Source organism: Falco rusticolus, chromosome 5, assembly GCF_015220075.1.
Source record: "Falco rusticolus isolate bFalRus1 chromosome 5, bFalRus1.pri, whole genome shotgun sequence".
Classification (NCBI taxonomy): Eukaryota; Metazoa; Chordata; class Aves; order Falconiformes; family Falconidae; genus Falco; species Falco rusticolus.
The window spans coordinates 81,792,663-81,811,962 of NC_051191.1; the positions used below are offsets into that span (position 1 = coordinate 81,792,663).

General features: G+C 38.8%; 1 protein-coding gene across 2 annotated transcripts in view; it reads left to right on the plus strand.

Moving 5' to 3' along the window:
* ANO2 (anoctamin 2) overlaps nt 1-19,300 on the plus strand; it is a 192,231-nt gene that overhangs the window by 140,093 nt on the left and 32,838 nt on the right. For both annotated transcript variants that reach the window (XM_037390413.1, XM_037390414.1), the window contains 5 exons: nt 4,927-5,001; nt 10,991-11,192; nt 15,843-15,954; nt 17,296-17,353; nt 18,201-18,301. In XM_037390413.1, the coding sequence (XP_037246310.1) occupies nt 4,927-5,001; nt 10,991-11,192; nt 15,843-15,954; nt 17,296-17,353; nt 18,201-18,301 (548 nt within the window). The remainder of the gene's footprint in view (nt 1-4,926; nt 5,002-10,990; nt 11,193-15,842; nt 15,955-17,295; nt 17,354-18,200; nt 18,302-19,300) is intronic.

The window sequence follows — 19,300 nt, forward strand, 5'->3', positions numbered from 1 at the left end:
GTGGCTTTACTCCCAAGTGCAGGCTGAGCTGGCATGGCTCATGGTTAGAAACACCTGCTTTGAGAAGGTGTTCTTTTGTGGGATAATATAAATAAATAACTTAAATTCTTGTGATCTGAGCAAACTGGCTGCGGTTTAATTTACAGAGAAACATAGAACTGTTTTCACAAAGCCACTTGGTGCTGTCCAAGTGCAGTATATTTCCAGGTTTTCACAGCTCAGAGGCCCACCTGAGGATGCAGAGCTCCAAATGTGGGATCTTTACCATGCTAGGTAACTCATAAGGCAAAACTTAGATGGTGCTTAAGTTTTTTTTTCTTTTCTGATTATTTTTTTTTTATATCTATTTATTTTCTAGTAAGAAAAAATTGTGTTCCTGCAAGGAACACAATCAACACCACAGTAAACATTAAAACAGGAATGCATCACTACACCCAGAATCACAACTATTTTTTTGCTCCAATACAATTGCAAATATATCACTGTATTTAAAGAAACTGAAAGAAAGATTCTGAAATATATCTTCTAGTTGTCTTGCTCACCACAAAAATATAACCTCTATGAGTTTTTTTGTCTGCATATAAATATTTCCCTACAATAGTTTGTCTTGGGGAATACTCCACAGTGTAACATATCTGTCACTGAGACTATTCTTCAGATGATCAGTTTCATCTTGTAACATCAATAAATGCATACACCTCTTGGACTACTGCATATAGATTCCCTGCCCGCTTGGCTAAGTTTTCATCAACCTTCAGAAAAGCGTTTCTTACCCCTGCCTAAAATCTAGGCAATGCCCTGGAATGCAGGTTATTGATTAGAACGGGCTGTGTGCCGTCTGAGTCTATGAATGAATTCCACTAACTCAGAACCACCACCCTCGCGGCAGCGTGCAGCGTAGCGTGTTACCACGGCCGAGGTGGTCTTTACACCCCACAGTACAGGCTTGCGGCCCCTAGATGGCGCTGCTGCCAGAGAGTAGGTCTGGGTGCGCTAGAAAACACCAAGCGACTGCGCAGAGCTGGTTCGCTTAGCAAGAGCAGCTACAGAAAGTAGCTCTCAGCTGCTTACCGTGCCCGATTTATATTTCAGAACTTGGTTTGTGCCATGTGTGCTAACTCACTCAATAATATTGCCACCCAGCTTTTCCTTCTCATAATGGCATAGCAACTCAGGCACGTTGTTCAGAGCTCCCTTTGGCTAAGTGCTACAGAGAACGGCAAACTCATGGCAAAGGCACGTAAGGTTAATGGAAGCACATGCAAGAAAAAGCTGAATAAATGGCATGTTGATCGTCCTTCCTTTATCCACTTGTCCTTCCCATGTGCACCCTCTCCTCCCTCTTCTGAATTTCCTCCTTTCTGTCATTCATTGCGAGAAGAGACTGGGAAAGCACTGCTGGAGCATCTGTTCAACCTGCATTGCCTTGTTCAGTGTTCAAACCCAAATGTCATTTTCCTTACACCGTTCCACTAGTGCCATAGATGTACCGAGTGGCAGTGGTGGCTGCAGGGGTGGCATCTGTGGGGAGAGGCCAAGGCCACTCCAGTGGACCCCAGCTGAGCCCCTTGGCAAGGTGGTGGCATCTCTGGGAAAGTGTGTGCAAGAAAGGCTAAAGCAAGGAGAGAGGGGAAAAGGTGTGAGAAACAGCCCTGTGAGCATCGAGGTGAGAGCAGGAGGAGAAGAGGAGGTGCTCAGGGTGCCAGAACAGAGATTGCCCTATAGCCCCTGGAGAGGCTGTGGTGGAGCAGGTATTTCCCTGTACCCTGTGGAGAGGGCCACCATGGAGCAGGTACCCACATTGCAGCCTGTGGAGGACCCCATGCCAGAGCAAGTGGGTGTTTCCTGAAGGAACTGCAGCTCCTGGAGAGTCCACAGTGGAGCAGATTTACCCTGAAGGACTGCAGCCCATGGAAGGACCCATGCTGGAGCTGGGCAACAGTGTAAGGAGGAAGGAGTGACACAGAGGAGCTGTTACAGACTGACTCCATAACCCACCATTCCCCATCCTCCCGCACCACTGGGGGAGGGAAGTAGAGTCGTCAGGAATGAAGGACTGAACTTGGCTCTGGGGGGAAGCTGGGAGAGAGGTGACGTGGAAGGAGTTTTTAGTTTTGTTTTTATATCTCATCCTCCAGAACTATTTTACATAGTGATAAATTAAATTAATTTTCCCCAAATCAAGTCTAGTTTGTCTGTGATAGCAATTGGTAAGTTACCTTTCTGTCTTTACCTCAACCCACAAGCTTTTTCATTTTATTTTCTCCCTGCATCCTGTTGAGGAGGGAGAGTGAGAGAGCAGCTGGGTGGGCAACTGGCAGCCAGCCAAGGTCAGCCCACCACAACAGAAAGGACTATTTTTATCCTGTTTAGCAAGGTAATTTTTTTTTGAGGCAGTCTGTATTTCATTTAGTTATTCTTAGTAATAAATTTAAATTTTAATAATCAGTTCTACTTCTAAATCTTTATTCCAAGAACTTATTTTTATTGAACCCATCAGGCATAAAGTGCTTTTGAAAAGCAATAGTTTACGTAAAACAAGTATTCAGGTGCTAAAGCTAGGGTTTCCTAAATGACTGGTGATGCTAGATACCTCTGCATTCTAATGCACGTGCTGAGATTAAAGGAGGAAAACACTAATAACTTCAATCCTTCAAGTATCCTGAAGTTGGGACCCTTAAATGGATTAATCCTAATGTCTCTTAATGCCTAAAATTGTAGGCTTAGGCATACCTTAGCTTCTGATATTAATCACTAAAAGTACATGTCAATCACTGCTCAAATTTCCCAGTTTTTCTTCTTTCCTGTAGCTATTCAGTTTTATTTTACTAAAAAACTGAACACAAATCAAATCAAACGAGTAGGGCAAACGTGGCAAATAGCTATTTATTTTTCATAATGGACATATGTTGCTTAAGGTATTTCCCGAATTTTCAGTTTTGTAAAGTGTTGAGGTGTTACCAAAAGTCACCCAGCATGTGATTTTTTTCTTGACTTGGAAAGCCGGTAGATCATGCCAGAATCCGGGCTGATGTTTCAAAATACAGTAAATGTCTTACATCACCAGAAATATTGACCAAAAAAAAACCCAAATGTGAAAAACCTTAATCACTTTGTACTCAGGATTTGGCAGGCACGGTTCATGCATGATATGTGAAAGTTTAATCTTGATACTATTATTTCTTATTTTCCAAAATTCTTACTGCTACAGACATTTTTGAAGTACTGTTCCCAGTATTTTTTGCCTCTTCCTAGCCCTTTCATGTAAATCAGTTTTCTCTTTCCATCTCAGTACGGTTACAAATTATTTTGTTCTTCCCTTTAGCTGCTTTGGCTAGTATTAACTCATTCCACTGGTTTACTTCTTTAGTGTTTTCCCCCTAGTGAAATTGTTAGACATGGTGTCCTTCAGGTCTTCTTGGAGTATAATCACTTAGGCCTTCTTTATGTCCTGTATAATTACTGAGTGGTAAAAGCCAAAATGAAATTAAATGCATCTGTGCTTTCACAGAAATGCTTTTTAAAGTAGCCTTCCAGCTAAATGATGGACTCCATTTATGTACTGTATGGAGTATTTATGTACATATATTGGGCCAAATTATTTGTGCTTCTGCTTGGGTTTGCTATGACCCAGTCCTGCCAGCATTCTCCCAAAGGAAACGTGCTTAACTTGTCTGTTTGAACAGCTGAGCTGAGAAGAGGGGATGCTGAGTAATACTACTTCCCACAGCGCTTGAGGCACCACCACAATGGCAATGGATGTGTAGGCATGATCATGTCTTAGATCTAAGTCCACATCCCAGTAAACTCCATGAGAAAACTCATGGCTGCATTTCTGCACTTGGAATATACATTGATTTCCTAGTGCTGCCTAGGGAAAGCCTTTTGCAGAGGCATAATACTCCCAGATTTTTATTTTTATCTGAGGACAATCATGCCTTAGAAATCATTTATTTGAAACCTTTGACCCAAATTCTAATCTGATTTGAATCATTCAAATTTAGAATAACTCTGGGTTAACTCCAATGTAAGTGACGTCCTAGTCCATGGGATAGCAAGGGTGGTTCACAGAAAAGCAAAAAGCAGCTGGCTCTGTGTCCTTAGTTAATTTGATTACATAGTTTCAGTTTAACTTAAAGTAATGACATTATTATTTTAAGAAACCTATTTTGAAAGGAGGGAATCAAATTTCTTATATCAATCTATCTTCAAATGTCTTCTTTAGATGTACACATTGCTAGAGATGGAGTTGAGTTTGTGTGGGGAGAGTAAAAGCATACTAGATTTCATTGATCACAGTTGCTTTAAATTACGCAATGAAGCAAGGGATGCTGTTCGCACATGAAAAAGCCAGGGTCAGCAGCAGAGATCACAGAGGGGGATTGCCTTCGTAGTTTCTCTCTACTGTAGACCAAGCACCAGGAGAAAGATTGGGTTGTCTGCAAGAATTATCTTAGGGGCCACATTTGGCTAAGTTAACCATTAAACAAAAAATAAGGGTTCAGTTGTAATAAGTATTCTTTTCATGATTTCCATCCCAAACACTATTCTTCTGAAGGTTTACAAGAAGCAATTAAAAATAAATGGCTAACTCTTGCATTGCCTAAATGTAAATTGAGGTGAGTCTCAGGGCTTTCTCCTAATATTATGAAATTCAGTAAGACCTGAATACATTTTTTCAAATGTTAAAACCATAGTTGCATATGATTTTCTGATTTTTGCAGACATTTTCTATGTTTAATTTATCCTCTTTTCTCTCAAATTAAAGTCTACTTTAAAATATCTGTGGCCTAAATATTATAATAATCTTCAAAATTACAACAGGACTAGGGAAATTGAGAATGTTTTTCCATAACAGGTCTTATTAATATTTGCTATTGTACAGTTCTATAATGTCCATTATTTTATCTTTGTGTTTTGTCACAGGATGACCAGGAGAAGCTGACATGCAGTGACCGTATGCCTGGATATGCAGCAAACTTCGGATTGATTCTATTTATGGTAACATAATCTGCATTTCTGCAGATTTACTAGGTGTGAGAAGCTTTGCAACAAGCTTCTTGAGCAGAATCCTGAATTAGTGTTCTCAAAGATGCTAAAAATCCAAAGAAATCCAGGGTTATAATATACAGTTTGTGAGAAATACATGTCCTACAGTTGCAATTTAAGATGGACAACAAATATTGCAATACACCCATACCAATTAGTTGTCAATGGCTCACCTCTCACAGTGTCTGCTATGGGTTGCAGGTTCTCCTGCTTGTCTCAGCTGTGTTGGGCACCCATTACTGCAGCACAAACAAACTAGCAGGCTTCAACAAGACTCTTACCACAGGTCAGGTTCTACCATCCATGCTGTTTCTCCTTCCTCCAGAGGCAAGGCAAGACCACACTCCTCCTCCATCCAACCACCCCACCCACATTCCTCAGGGCTATTTAACCACTGAGCAGGAACAAACTACACCTGCACATCATCCCTGCAAATCAAACCACTGCGTTTCAAGGCAAGGCCACAGCTGCATGCTATCAATACTAATCAACCCACTGCCTTCATTCTTCTACATCCTACTAGGATGACTGGTAGAGCTCAGTGCCTGCCTTTAGCTTTACTCTCCTTTCCAAAGACTTCTTATAAGAGGGCTGTTGGCTGGGTGATTTGCTGTAATGACAGAAGCTTGTTGTTAGATGCTGTATCTCCCACAGGGTTGCTGCTCCATCCTCCATCACCTGATGAAGGCAAGCCCACTATGTATTTGCTTGTGTGCACAGTATTGTGTGTGCTCTGTCAGAAGGACATTCAGAAGTGTTGAGCCTACCGAACAGGTGACGTACAGGTGAAATAAATCTGTTGCTGGGAAGTATTTGTAGAACACGCATTCAGGGACGGACTATACTGTAGTCAAGGAAGACCACGGTATACAATCCTCACTTGAGAACAAGAGTAAGGTATGCAGGTCAGCCAACTGTAAAGTGTGGACACCACTGTCCTAGTGAAATTTCCAAGAGACCATAAACACATCATCAAGCTGCTAAACTTTGTGAACAGCAATAGGAAAGCCTGGCTAACAAACCTTAAATTACTTTGTCAAGGATCCCATTATCCCTCTGCTTACAGAAACTCCTGAATGAAAGCATATATTCACATCTAGAGATGGTGTGAAATGGTAATGGAATATGCTGGTTTACACCACAGGAGCATCTAACATGGGAAATTTACTTAGGGGCTAAAATATTTTAAAATACATCAGTGTATTTCTAATTTAATTGAGTTTGCATATACTGCAATAGATGTCCCTTGAAGATTTCATTTCTTTTCCTGACAATCAAAAACATTTTACATTCATGTTGAGGTCAAATTAATGTCTGCGTTTTTATAAATATACATGTATATATTTATGAAGATATAGTATATTAAGTATATTTTCTGTACGTGTTAAGTGTGCCATTCAGACATATATACATGTATGTATGTACTTACAACATTTTGAGTGAGTTTATTGTCCTGAGGCCATGCCAAGCATTCGCTTTTTAGACAGAACCTCTAACTGGCATCAGTTGGGACTTTGCTTAAAGCGGGGTATGTTGAGTGTGACTAAGCATATAGCCCCAATTTAGCTTTTACAAGTCATTCTTTTGCAGACAAGGTGCTTACATGTGCTCTTGACTTTAACCACATGTTTAAATCTCCTTTAAGTATGTGCTTCACGTGCTTTCCCGAGTCATAGCCTACGTATGACACTCCCTGCTCACTTTAACCTCTCAGGGAGATTTATAAAGGTAAATTGTAGCGCTCAGATTCTTGAGCTTCTGTTAGTGACTAGTGGAACTATGCTGGCGTCACCATTTGGAGAAGTGGCCACAATGATTTTTTTTTAGAATATTTTGAGCATTAGTAAGACGTAAGCGCCTACAGGCGACAACTTACAAACCATGCGTGAAATTCAAGTCAGCTCTTGATGAGGGAGAGCCAGCTCTGCTTTCCTACATGGAGATTGCAGTCTGCTCTTTACTGTACATGATGTTTCTTTCTTTTCTGCTAATTAGTTAAACAGGTATTGGAAACACCAGACTAAAGTTTGCTGTCAGTCTGTGCAATAGAATTGCACTGGGGAAACTAAATCAGTCTCATCTACCTCTGTTATTATTCACACAGACTGATTTTTTTAGTCTGCAGTAAGCACTGCATACGTAATAGATGCTGAAATCTTGTGTGTATGTGCATGTGCACATATACAGCCACAGACATAGAAGACTCAGACACAGATATGCACACACATGTGCTGCAGTTTCTAGTGCTGCAGAAGTGATGAATTTTTGATACTACTTTTTCCAGGTCCAAAGGGTCTGGCAGCACAAACCCACATGAATTTTCCATGAAGATGTCTACATGGCTATAGAATGATGCTGTTGTGTTCTGACCCTCCTTCCTGCAGCTTTACATGCCATACTTCCCCTGATGATTCTTGAAGCTGCTAATGGCTTTCTTATTGTAAATCCTTTTTTCATTTTTCATTTGTGTACTTCTTTTGTGTACCTCACTTTCGTAAATCCTCTTTCAAGAACCATGTTCTATTTTGCTTTCTTTTTCTTTCTGGCTTTTCTTCCATCTTTCTTAAGCTAGGCATGCTGTTTGTTTCTTTGAAAGTGCAAGTTGGAAAAAATGTTGGGTTTGGCTCTCTTGCCCAATTGGTCTTGGTGTTTCACACCACCAAATAATTTCAAGGATTGTTTTGCACATTTACGGATGCTTTAAAATCTGGTTGCAGTTCTTTTGTGGTACACAAAGCCTCACTTGACTGCAGAAGGAGCAGAAGATCCAACCTTGATTCAAGCAATGCCTTTTGCAGGGATTTTAGAAAAGAAGTTCACAAGTCTTATTGTTGCCTAGTAAGACTGGTGGTAGCAGGAGATCTAGGCTTAGCTGGGCATATACAAGTTTGGCTTGTGTGGGATTAGTTATGACATATGTCACTGTTTAGAAACTCCACTTTTAGGAGGTACATGTTATGGCAAAGATTTCTGAGTATGTGATGAAAACACTGGGAGCTGCTGGGAGAGAGCAGGGTGGCATAGAGCAATGCCATCACTGGAGCCTTTCTTGGTATTCATTGTGTTTGGCTCAGAGCAAGGAAGAAAACCTATCAGTGTCATGGTGCAGGAGTTCAGCCCATTCCTTCTTTTAAACCCTATTGCCCTATTCTTACTCATGTGGCATAATACTTGACTAGAATAGCTCTACTGGGGAGCCAAAGAACTATTTGGACATTAAATTGTTATCCTACTTGGATGAAGGTAGCAGTCTAGCCCATGGGGTTTTATAGCTTCCTTCTCAGATCTCGTATGCTTTCCTGTTTGTCTTCATTCATACCAGGCTCAGTAGGTGACCTTTTCTGCAGCCAATTTTCACATCTGTTTCTAAACAATTCAGTCCTTGACAGACTAGTTTAGATATTCAGTGAAGAAACTGTCTGCCATAGTAGAGGATAGAACTGGCCAGATGAAATGTTGACAATAACAACAAAGCCCAAATTAGGTACCAGAACCTAAGTAGGTCACCTGAAAGGTGATTGTCTGATGCGAAATTGGGTAAAAGAGGTGTTTTCAGGAGTGGGAGAAATGCTGTGAAGATACAGGAACCATTCCCTCTGAGTGGCCATCTGGGGAGTGAGAACTATGCTCTCAGTTATTGTGCAGTCTTGCAAGCCCTCCTCAATTTTCTCTTGTTGCTGGATGCACATATAAGGAAGACTCCTAAAGGAATGTTTTTCCATCTGTGTCTAAGCAGATGTTTAAAAACAGCTGGGCAACCAAGGAGTTTCTGAAGCCCTGGTGCTTTTGCAAAACAAATATCTTTGTTCTTTAAACAAATAAAATGTATTTGTTTGGTAACTTCGTATATCTTACTATGGCACTGCATGAATTGAAAAGCCTGCAGTAATGCAAACCTCTGACAGTATCTCATCCTTTAGTCATCTTCGTCATTGCCATGGATCCCTTAAATCCTTTGGTCAGGTTTGAGAGTTTGCTATTCAACTTCCATGGCCTGAAATTTCCTTTCTCTATTTAGTGACGACTGTCCTTGATGATTCTTCCTCCTGTACTGTTGAGATATCATTTCTAAGCGGAACCTTGTCATGGAGATAGGGGTCCATGGAGGACCAGAGAGCTCATCTCCAGAACGATCCATACAAGTTTACTTTGCTGTTTTTTCTTGTCCATATTAAAATTATGTTTTAAATTTTAAATGTAAATTTTAAATGTAAAATTATAAAAAATAGATTACTGCCAAGTGGTGCTGTTTTGTTTTCTCTCTTTATTGGGGATATTACTTTCTACCATAGTAACTGCTTCAGCAATGGGCAAGTTAGGAAAAAGTTCTGATCTTTGTGTTCATGAACTACTTCTGCCATAGTAAGAGTGGAGCAGATTGTTCAACATGAATCAGATTGTTGTCTACATGTTTGGTAGGTAAGTCAAAGGAAAAAAGAAAAAAATTGGCAGAAAAGTTAGACCTGTTTTCTCAACACAATGAAAACTACAAAAGGAAAGGAAATAATATTTTATGACATTTGAAGTGTTGTCATTTAAAGTATTTTATATTTAGACTTTTTTTCTTTAGACTGGTATTTGAATGAAAAGTATGAGCATGAAGCAAAAATTCATTGCTTAACTACACTTCATTTTAAAGTAAATGAAACATCTATTTAAAACGTAAAAAATGGATGTTTTACTAGATCAAATATTTTGTTATCATTTTCTCACAAAACATACTTGTGAATTTCATCTGGTATCTCCAAAAGTTTCTCCAAATCATTATTTTTTAGTATGTTTACTAGTTCTCCATTAAAACAAAATGTGCCCTGTTTTCATCTCCAACCTTTAATACAGCTCTGATTCTTGTTCTGATTCTTCTGCAATAGTGCTTTTTCATGAGACGCCCTTCCTCTGTATACAGGAATTCAATAAACTATTGCTAGGTCATTAAAATGAACTGTTAAATTTCCTTAAACCTGTGTTGTGAATCCGGGCCCGTAGGCTCATTGAAATAATTGCAATAGTCTAATCTTTCACATTTAGGTAGTCTCTTTCATCTGAGGATCTCAAGATGTTTTACCTAAAATAATGAATGTACATTGGAATTCTTGCCAAAGGCAAAAATGAAAGAAGAAAATGCATCCTCTCCCCCTTTCATGCTATGGCTATGAAAATTTGCTATTTTTTATTGTTATTTTATTGATTTTTTTTTCATTGTGGGGTAGGTCTTTATTGAAGCCAGGATACCACAGCCTTGTGAAATTAAAATTCTTCTTGTGGGAACTTGACCTTAAGTATCAGGGCTGACTTTCCTCATCTCGTGGGTCAAAGCCAGCCCATGAAGGATGCCAGGATACCAATTGATTTCTGGGACAGAAATGTAAAGTGAAGCCCTAATGTCCCTGTTTAGGTCAGTCTTAAAAGAAAAAATAACAAGGGAAACATTTTTTTAATTTTTTTTTTTTTTTTTAATTCATGGCAACAATTGAGCAAACACAACTGGAGAGTAAGGTGCCACTTCAGCTGTGCAGAGGTGAAGCTTTTTCAGCCAGTAAAACCCATTTACTGGACTGCACATGCATGTACGCCCTTCAGTCCAAGCCATCTGAACCTATTGCCAGATAAAAGACTTTGCTTAATACCTGCATTTGAATCCAAACTGCCTGAGTTTTGCCAGTACTGCATGAAAAATGTGTGATGTTTTAATTAGAGAGGACATACACATCTTCAAGTATTGTTCCAGTTCAGTTTTCCATCCATTTTCTTCATTACGTCCCTGTCAGAGAGTTTTGAATTCTCACATTTTAATTCGACTATCCTTGTATTATTGTGGAAATAAGAAATCACACAATGACAATTCATGGAACAAACCCAACATATCAGTCAAGGCTTCTGTTTAAATGCTGGTATCAAACTTATCAAACTTGAACTAATCTATCTGTACATCTCTTTGCAGATTATGCTGACATTTTCAGCAGTGTTTGGTGTGATTGTGTACCGAATCACTACAGCAGCAGCTTTGTCATTCAGCACAAATGAGATAACCAAGTCAAACGTTCGAGTGACTGTGACTGCAACTGCTGTCATCATTAACCTCATTGTGATACTTGTGCTTGATGAAATTTACGGAGCTGTTGCCAAATGGCTGACAGAAATTGGTAAAAGTATCTCACCACATTCCTCATTAGTACATTACATGTATTGACATGAGAGTATGCAAGGGGGTTCTAAGAGGAAGATTTCCCACTGCAGAGTGCCAGTGAAAATATTCAGGCCTATGGGGTAAGATGCTCAGACATGCCTCTGTGAACGAGGGGTCTAAGCCGCAACATGCAGTGTGCCACTAATAGGACTAATTAGCCTGGACATAATGCCATGTTAAGGCAGCTGTGCTATTTCCAGGATCTCAGCTGGTATTTCTGCATTGCACTGGATCTATGCCAAGATCCACCCAGATCCACTTATCTAGAGCTGGTTGAGAATTTTTGACCTGGTGTGTATTTTGATATGTATCTTTACCTCCAGGAGCTTGGTTTGCTGAAAATCATTGGGTTGTTTCAAAGATGTTGCTGGCTCTGGCAAAGCTACCCTGGCAATTGCTTACCACATTATTTTGCTAATTTGATTTTCACTAGGTCCTTACAAATCAAAGGGTTTTTTTGCCATTCTGGGGACATATCTGGGCTGCACTTTTTTTTAATAATAATATCTACTTCAGTTAGAGTTTGGATTGTTCTTTTTAATGTCATTCTGTTGTTACAAGCCTGGCAATGTATTTAAGTCTTTTAAAGGTGAGACTTTCCTTTGATTATTAACATGGATTTAGGCTGGGGTTTTGTTTTTTAATATAAATTAGGCCAAACATGTTTACTGGCAGGGCCCTAACATGACCTCCTTATAGCTTTCATTAAGTCTTGTTTCCCACATTTTTATACATCACCTCTAATTCTAGATGCTTCGAAGTCTAGGAACATAAAGTCAATTATTCATAACACTGAAAATAACTCAGCAATCACAGGTACCTTTAACTGTAGCAACTGAAACCTGCCAATTTTGGGCATCTAAATTTAGGCATCCAAGTTAGAAACTTTTTGACACTTGGAGCATGACTCAGTCATTTGAAATTGGAATTCCCTGTAAACCCTACAGTGATGTGAAGCTGGCTGGAACTAGCAGACTTCGGATTAATATCTTAGGAACTTTTAATAGTTGTGTTTCCTACTCTCACTTTCTCAGGACACTTTTAAAGTCACAAGTGAAAACATCTCTTTTAGTCTTATTTTTTTGAAGAACATAAACTGAAGTTTTGTAGCTGTCATAATAGACGTCTAATCCTGCTGTTTTGAAATATGGTCCTGTAGCTTTACCAGCAAGGACAGCTGATAACTTAGATTAAATTTGCAATATATTTGAAAGAAATGAAGACAGAGCAATTCATTTTCACAAAAGGCCACCATGTGGGGTTAATTTGTTTGTTCGTTTCTGCTTTGGGCAGAATGTAGCAGGGTTATACAAATTAACTCTGTTCTAGTGGCATAAAAAATCTCAGGCTTACTGTCCTGGCCAAAACTGTACCCAGATTTTCAGCTTTCATGTAACTAACAAGCTGCTAACTGTGTGTGACCTGGTGAATTCTGTCCCCTGCACCTTCCCAGGTAAGGAAAGGCACAACTGTTAAGGCATGATAGTACTTTGTGGAAAGAGTAGGAAGAGATGAAGGTGAGGTTTCTCCTCCGTGGCAGTTTCTAGGCAAGAGCTGGGGAACACAAGCCACTGCCATTGCCTCTCTGGGGAAAGCACAGAAGGAAAATCTCTCCCTTTGAAAAGTGCTCCACTCTGAACCGTCAAAGAAACAAGGATTTCTTACTTGCTGATTATTGTCCCCCTGCCACTTTGCATTTAATTCTAATCCAGCTATCTTTATTTAGGCAGCATTCCTAATTAGCCATCAGATGTTTTGTTTAAGAAGGATCCAGTCTGAATAACCTCTAGTGCTACAAATTACATAAGTTAGAAAGTTCATTCAGGCAGCTTTCTCCAGTGCTAGGCTCAGATGCCAAATGTAATCAAAATGTTTTTAAAAATTACAATTCATTCACGCTGATAAATGCTCTTTACCTTGTGAACTTTCATTTTGCTGAGCAGAGCAAAACAATTCTCTTTCCACACTGCAGTTAATCGACAAGCTGAGAAACACACTTTTGGGGCTGGAGGCACAGCTCATGGCACTATAGGTTGCTATTGCAACCTATATTCTATTGCAAACACTTCAATCTTTGTACAAGTGAAAAAATGCATCTGTAAGCACAAGAATAGAACCAGCAATTGCATTTGTCACAGGAACAAAGTAATGGATCTGCCTCAATATCTGCTGAATCAGTGCTTGGGGGGTGGGGGAAAGTAATAGTTTTGCTGTAATCAATACAGAGAGATTGTACAAGATGCACCAAGACTCCATGTGCTTCTAGTGGACCCAGCAAAGCGGGGTGCTGATGCCACATGGTCACAGATCCAACCAACAAAAGTGCAGGTTATATCCTGGTGTTGTCAGGTTGAACAGGTCATCTTCAGTGATCAGGTGGTGTCAGGCTTGGCTTACGACTTATTTACTCACTTGTAACTTCATTCAGGTCAAGGAAGAATCAGTCAAATGGGGACAAAATCAAAATGACTTGTGTTTGTGCCTTATAAAGGCAGCAACTCCTTCAGTGAGCTACGTCCCGTGCACCCATGTATCAGCTCGTTCTCTACCTGGAAAGTTTCAGCTGCCCAGTTTTGGTGTAACATACTGCACAACCAGCCATATGCTATGAGTGTATCATTTGGGGGGGGGGGTGGGGGGGGAGGGGGGGGGAAGGGGGAAGTTTTCTCTCTTACTAATGCATCTATTCTGGCTGGATGCATTTCTCATGCAGCAGACTCCACTAGCTAAAGGACGAATTCTATGCATGCCTCTGTCGGTATGGTATAGTGTATCTGAGTGCGGGGAGGGAGTGAAGTGCTGGGTGAGTCTCTGGAACCATATATGGTGTGCAAATTCTCATCCAGGGGCTGAGATCATCTTTGGAGGGGTTCTCCGTAAGGCAAAGGCTAGGGGTTTGCTCCCTCAAATTAAAAGCTGCACCTCTGTTATTCGATATTCCTGCTGCTGTGATCTGTTATCCTGAGTATTTATCCAGCATATGGAATCACCTGCAAATTTTTGAAATAATTTGAAGGTTTAAGCTTTTTTATACGTATAGGTGAATGATGACTTAAGGCTCAACAGATTGTGTGTTGATCTTTTATGAAAATATTGTTGAAAGTACCACAAATAGAGCTGGGCAGTGGGGACTCAGAGTTTTGTTATTCCTTTAGTGCTCAAATCACACGATGCTTTATTTCTAAGAAAAAAAAACAACTAAAGGAACCAAAACACCCAGACTGTGTTCCAAAACAAAGCTGTACAAGTACAGCAATATTTTTAATCAAGTCCTTAAAGCCAGAGCTCTGGATCTACCTTATTATTTCACACATCTCAGCTACATGCTATTCAGTCAAGAATAGACCACAGTAAAATTATCTGCTCTCACACTAGTTAACAGCTCAGGATGAGCATGGCAACACAAGGGTTTAACCCATACAGAATTTTTAAAAGAAGATCCTACTGTCAGTTTGAAAAGCCTTGGTCTTGCACCAATGTGTTCTGCTGCTAGAAAATTTCCATGGGAATTGGACATAAATCTGGGAATAGAGTAATGAATACTGGAAATGTTTAAGACACATTTTTACAAGTTATCTAGAACAGTCTAGTAATGTAAGATATATAAAATGAATGGAGAAGCGTTAGCAAAAATGTGCATTTATTTTGCATGGCAATTAACAATTCACTTAATGCCTTATTCAGAACGGTACTTAGTCTTGTGTTTAGCTTTAAGCACATTAACAGTCCCATTAGAAAAAAAAAAAAAGGGTTGTGCACACAAAGTTAAGAAAGCTTTTAAGGTTGGGGTTTTTTTGGTGGATGAAAGTCTTTGTACTTTGCTTTCATCATTCATACATTGAGAATATGAATGTTTTTTTATTTCAGCTGTGTAACTGATACACTTATGTATGTGAATAAACATATGCTTATATACATTAAAGCCATTTATACTACTGTATCTTTATGCAATTGAATATCAAGATCCAATTTTTTTTTCTTCAAACTCCAGATAGCTAGATGGAGAACCACGTAAATATGTAACAATTATTTATCCTATTATTAAAAATAACAAATATTATGTTAATAAAATATATTTGATGATATTATATATTGAATCATATAATAGATATCAGAGTAAATGGCAGTGGACGACTGTGCTAAGGTTTCACAGATGTGGCCTGAAGCACAGGAAGGTGATGTGGTCTGCCCAGGTCTCTCAGCAAGGCAATGGAAGAGACTGGAAAAGTGGGGCATTGTCAGGTCCAGGCCAGGTGTCAGGATCTGTTGGGGTTTTTGCCTCCAGAGTATTGGATAGACAGCCAAAAGCAACTTGGGATAAGCTGTCAGAGGCCTGTCACAGAATCAGGTTAATTTCGTTGTCATTATTAGTGTTTCTATCAAAGAATATTCCGTTTCCATCTGGAAATTCAGAAAGACGCTCTGGAAATCAGGAGTTGGTGACAGACCTGGTGTGCATTGGTGCAAATGAAAAGTACAAAAGAAAAACCAGTATGAGCTCAAAGTTTGCAGTTTGGTTTTGTATTTGGGGATATCAGGAATGTTTACGTATTTACTAACTGATGTTTCTGGTTTGCTTTTTGCTTTTTCCTCCCTCCCTGCTCAGAGGTACCAAAAACAGAGAAAACCTTTGAGGAGAGATTGGTTTTGAAGGCATTCCTGCTGAAGTTCGTGAATTCTTATGCACCAATTTTTTATGTTGCGTTTTTTAAAGGAAGGTAGGATAATTGTCCTTTAGATATAGATATGCATGTATATATATATTTATGTGTGTATCTATATTAGTGGATCTGTTTTTTAAAAATGGGCACAAGGGCTACCAAACTAAGTTCTGGCTCTGGCCACTTTCACCAGCAATTAAAAAATAACATAAAGAGGGTTGTTTGTATAAAGCTTGCTTTCATGTGGCAGGGCATGAAGTTGAGTACTTTCCTGTCTCTCTTCTACGTAGAGCATTGTTCTGAAATGCAACCATTTTTGTTTGTGTTCTAAAATAAGAATAATCTACACCTCAGAAAATAACTCTCTTTAGTTAAAAAAAGGTGTTGCATTTTTGAGTGAATAGTGGTGCTTACAGGTCTTAATTTTCCACATTTTACTTAAAGCATCATTTAGCAAGGAAAGTTTTTCTGGTTTCATTTAAAATTACAGAACTACTTTCTCTATTACTTTCTCAACATTTTGCACTATTTGCCCGTATCAAGTTAAATTAAGAAATAGTTATAGTCAACTAGAAGTTGCATGTTTTGGCAAATAAACTGATTGACGAAAAAGCTAATTCAGCTGTACTGCTGAATAAGTGTGACTTCCTATGGATTCAGGATCATTGTCTTTTGGGACCCAGTTACCCACAGTATAACTCATGCTTTTGAATGGGAAGCTTAAAATGATTGTTTGCTAAAACTTTGGAAAAAATGTTTAAAACATCCTCTGGATTCTATTTCATACCATTTTTCTGCTCCTTTTGGGGGCTGTAAAGTTTATTAATCTGTACTCTTCACTAATCCTATTCAGCATCATTGGTTTAAGAATTAATGATAAATTTTACCAGCAGTTGTAAATATTGTAAGACATCGATGAAAAATATCACAATTCCTTTATTTTTTAACCATATTTTTGCATTTCATGGTTTAGTAAAGTCACCTCTCCTTTTCTTCCCTTGTAGTCAGGAGAACCTTTACTGTGCTAATTACTGTATAGATATGTAAATATTTCCATTCAGGGCTTTACTCAGATGCAAGAGCATGTGAGTTAGGATACATGTTCCCAGTTTTGTTTGTGATCATTGGTCAAAGGAGGGAGATTATTATATGTTTTTATCACAGAGAAATACTTTATTAAAATTATTTTGTAAAGGTGTAGTAGAAAAATATTTGTAGAGGTCTACTGCTTTGAAATAATTTGAAATAATCAAAGTTGAATAGCTCTCCAGTCTTAAAATTCATGATGAGGTAGCTAGTTCTGAAATACTTTAGCTGATATGAATGAACTACGTAATGTTTTTGAAGTTAACTTTTTTCCTATTTTTGTATCATTTCATATATTGTTGTTGCTTTCAGATTTGTTGGCCGTCCTGGTCATTATGTATATGTATTTGATGGTTATCGAATGGAAGAGGTAAGTGCATATGAAATTCAAATGAAAAAAACCTTAACAAAAAGAGATACATGTACAGGCATTTCAGTGGAATATAGACAATACAGGAAAAATAGAAAACATGTTAAGCCAAGATGTTAAATCTTTGACATAAATAGTCAAAACCCAAGTTTTCCATCTGAGGCACTTGTATTTTCTTTCTTTCTGCAGTTTTGAGCACTTCATGGTCTTTCTTAGGTGAAGCTTCACCATTTCTATGCTTTACTGGACACTAAGGCACAAACATTCCTTAATATGACTTATGCCTTTGGGGAACCTATAGCAGAGCCAGAACTGATTCTGGCTTATCATTCTGTAGATCACTGGAAGCCTAACAATTTTAATAGATCAGAAAGTTATAGCCATTTTGTGCTAAACCTGTAAACATTTAATTTTTTTCCAAAATTCCTTTTAACTGCTGCGGGTATTCCCTTGAAAATCGATAGATGTACTCAGGGTTTTACAATAAAGCTTGCACATAAGTCTTTACAAGATTGAAGACTTTCTTCCCCCTTGGGAGACATCAGGTTGGTGATACTGCATTATGTTTATTACATTGATTATATAGTAAATATTTTAAAAGGAAATATAGTAGCCCCAGGGCACAGTAAGTTATTTCAGAGCTCTGCATATTTTCCATAATGCAGTTTTATGAGTGGAGATGAAATACCTTGTTAAGCATAGAATTGCAATGATCGATGAGCTCTGTGCTGCACAAATTGGTGGCAGGGGCGATGAGCACGTATAGACATCATTAGCTCTCCCAGGTGGGTGCTTTTAAATTAATTCTCTTAATCCCTTCACACTCTATGGTTTTGTTTAATTACAGTGTGCTCCAGGAGGCTGTTTGATGGAACTCTGTATTCAGCTGAGCATCATTATGCTTGGAAAACAACTGATTCAAAACAATCTGTTTGAAATTGGAATCCCGTATGTATCCTAGCCTTCTTCATTACCACGGTTACTCCTGTGACACAGTAAATTAAAGACTTGATCCTTATTCAGCCAAATGCCATTTTTGCCGCTGCCTTCAGTGGGTTCTAATTGAATGTGATGATAAATCACATTTTCAGTTGTGCTGAAATGATCTGGCTGTATTTTATGTTGAATAATTGGCTATATCTGCAGTAAATGGCTTGGAGAAAGTGATTGAATATATTAAATAATTGATCTAAATTAATTTTAGAAACCTGGGAAAACAGGCAAGGTATGATAGATCTCTTGGGAAGTTTTACAGAAGCTTTCAGGGTAGCAGTATTGAATACAAATTAGTATAAAGTGGAGGAGAGATGGTGTGAAGAAAAGCAATAGCTCATAAAAGCCGTTAAAATGTATTGCTTGATCTATGACTATTTTACGGGCTTACGGATGAACGACACACATTTCTAAGGCACATGTATGCCAGTATGTTACCGTATGACGCAGGAGCTAGAATTATGGGAGAGATGCTGACGTGCTGCATCAGTGACTGCCTGCCACAAGGATGCTTGTGTCCTCTGCTCCAAATACAGCCAGAAGTCTCTCTTGTCTGCCTCCAATGTCAAGGGGATCTTCAGGCACTGAGAATCCACTGATAGTGTCCTGCTTCTGCCTCCTGGGAGGTTTGCTCTTATTTCTGTTAACTGAATCATCCTTGCTGGTGGCACTGGTCTGTGAAATGTGTTAGATGAAGAGTCTGGCTTAGATAAAAGTCTCAACGCCACTGAAGTTAGAATCTTTCAACACTGGTGTCAGTAGCTTTGAGATCACATCCCCAAGGAAGGCCTTGAAGATGCTAACTAGAAACACCAATATGAGTGATGCTTAAAAGATTATGAAATATTTTTTTAAATGAGCTCTTTTCCTCCTTTTTCTTAGCAAGAACATTTTTTTTAAAAAGTAATTTATATAAACAGAAAGAAAAAAAAATTCCAAACAAATCAAATGTGG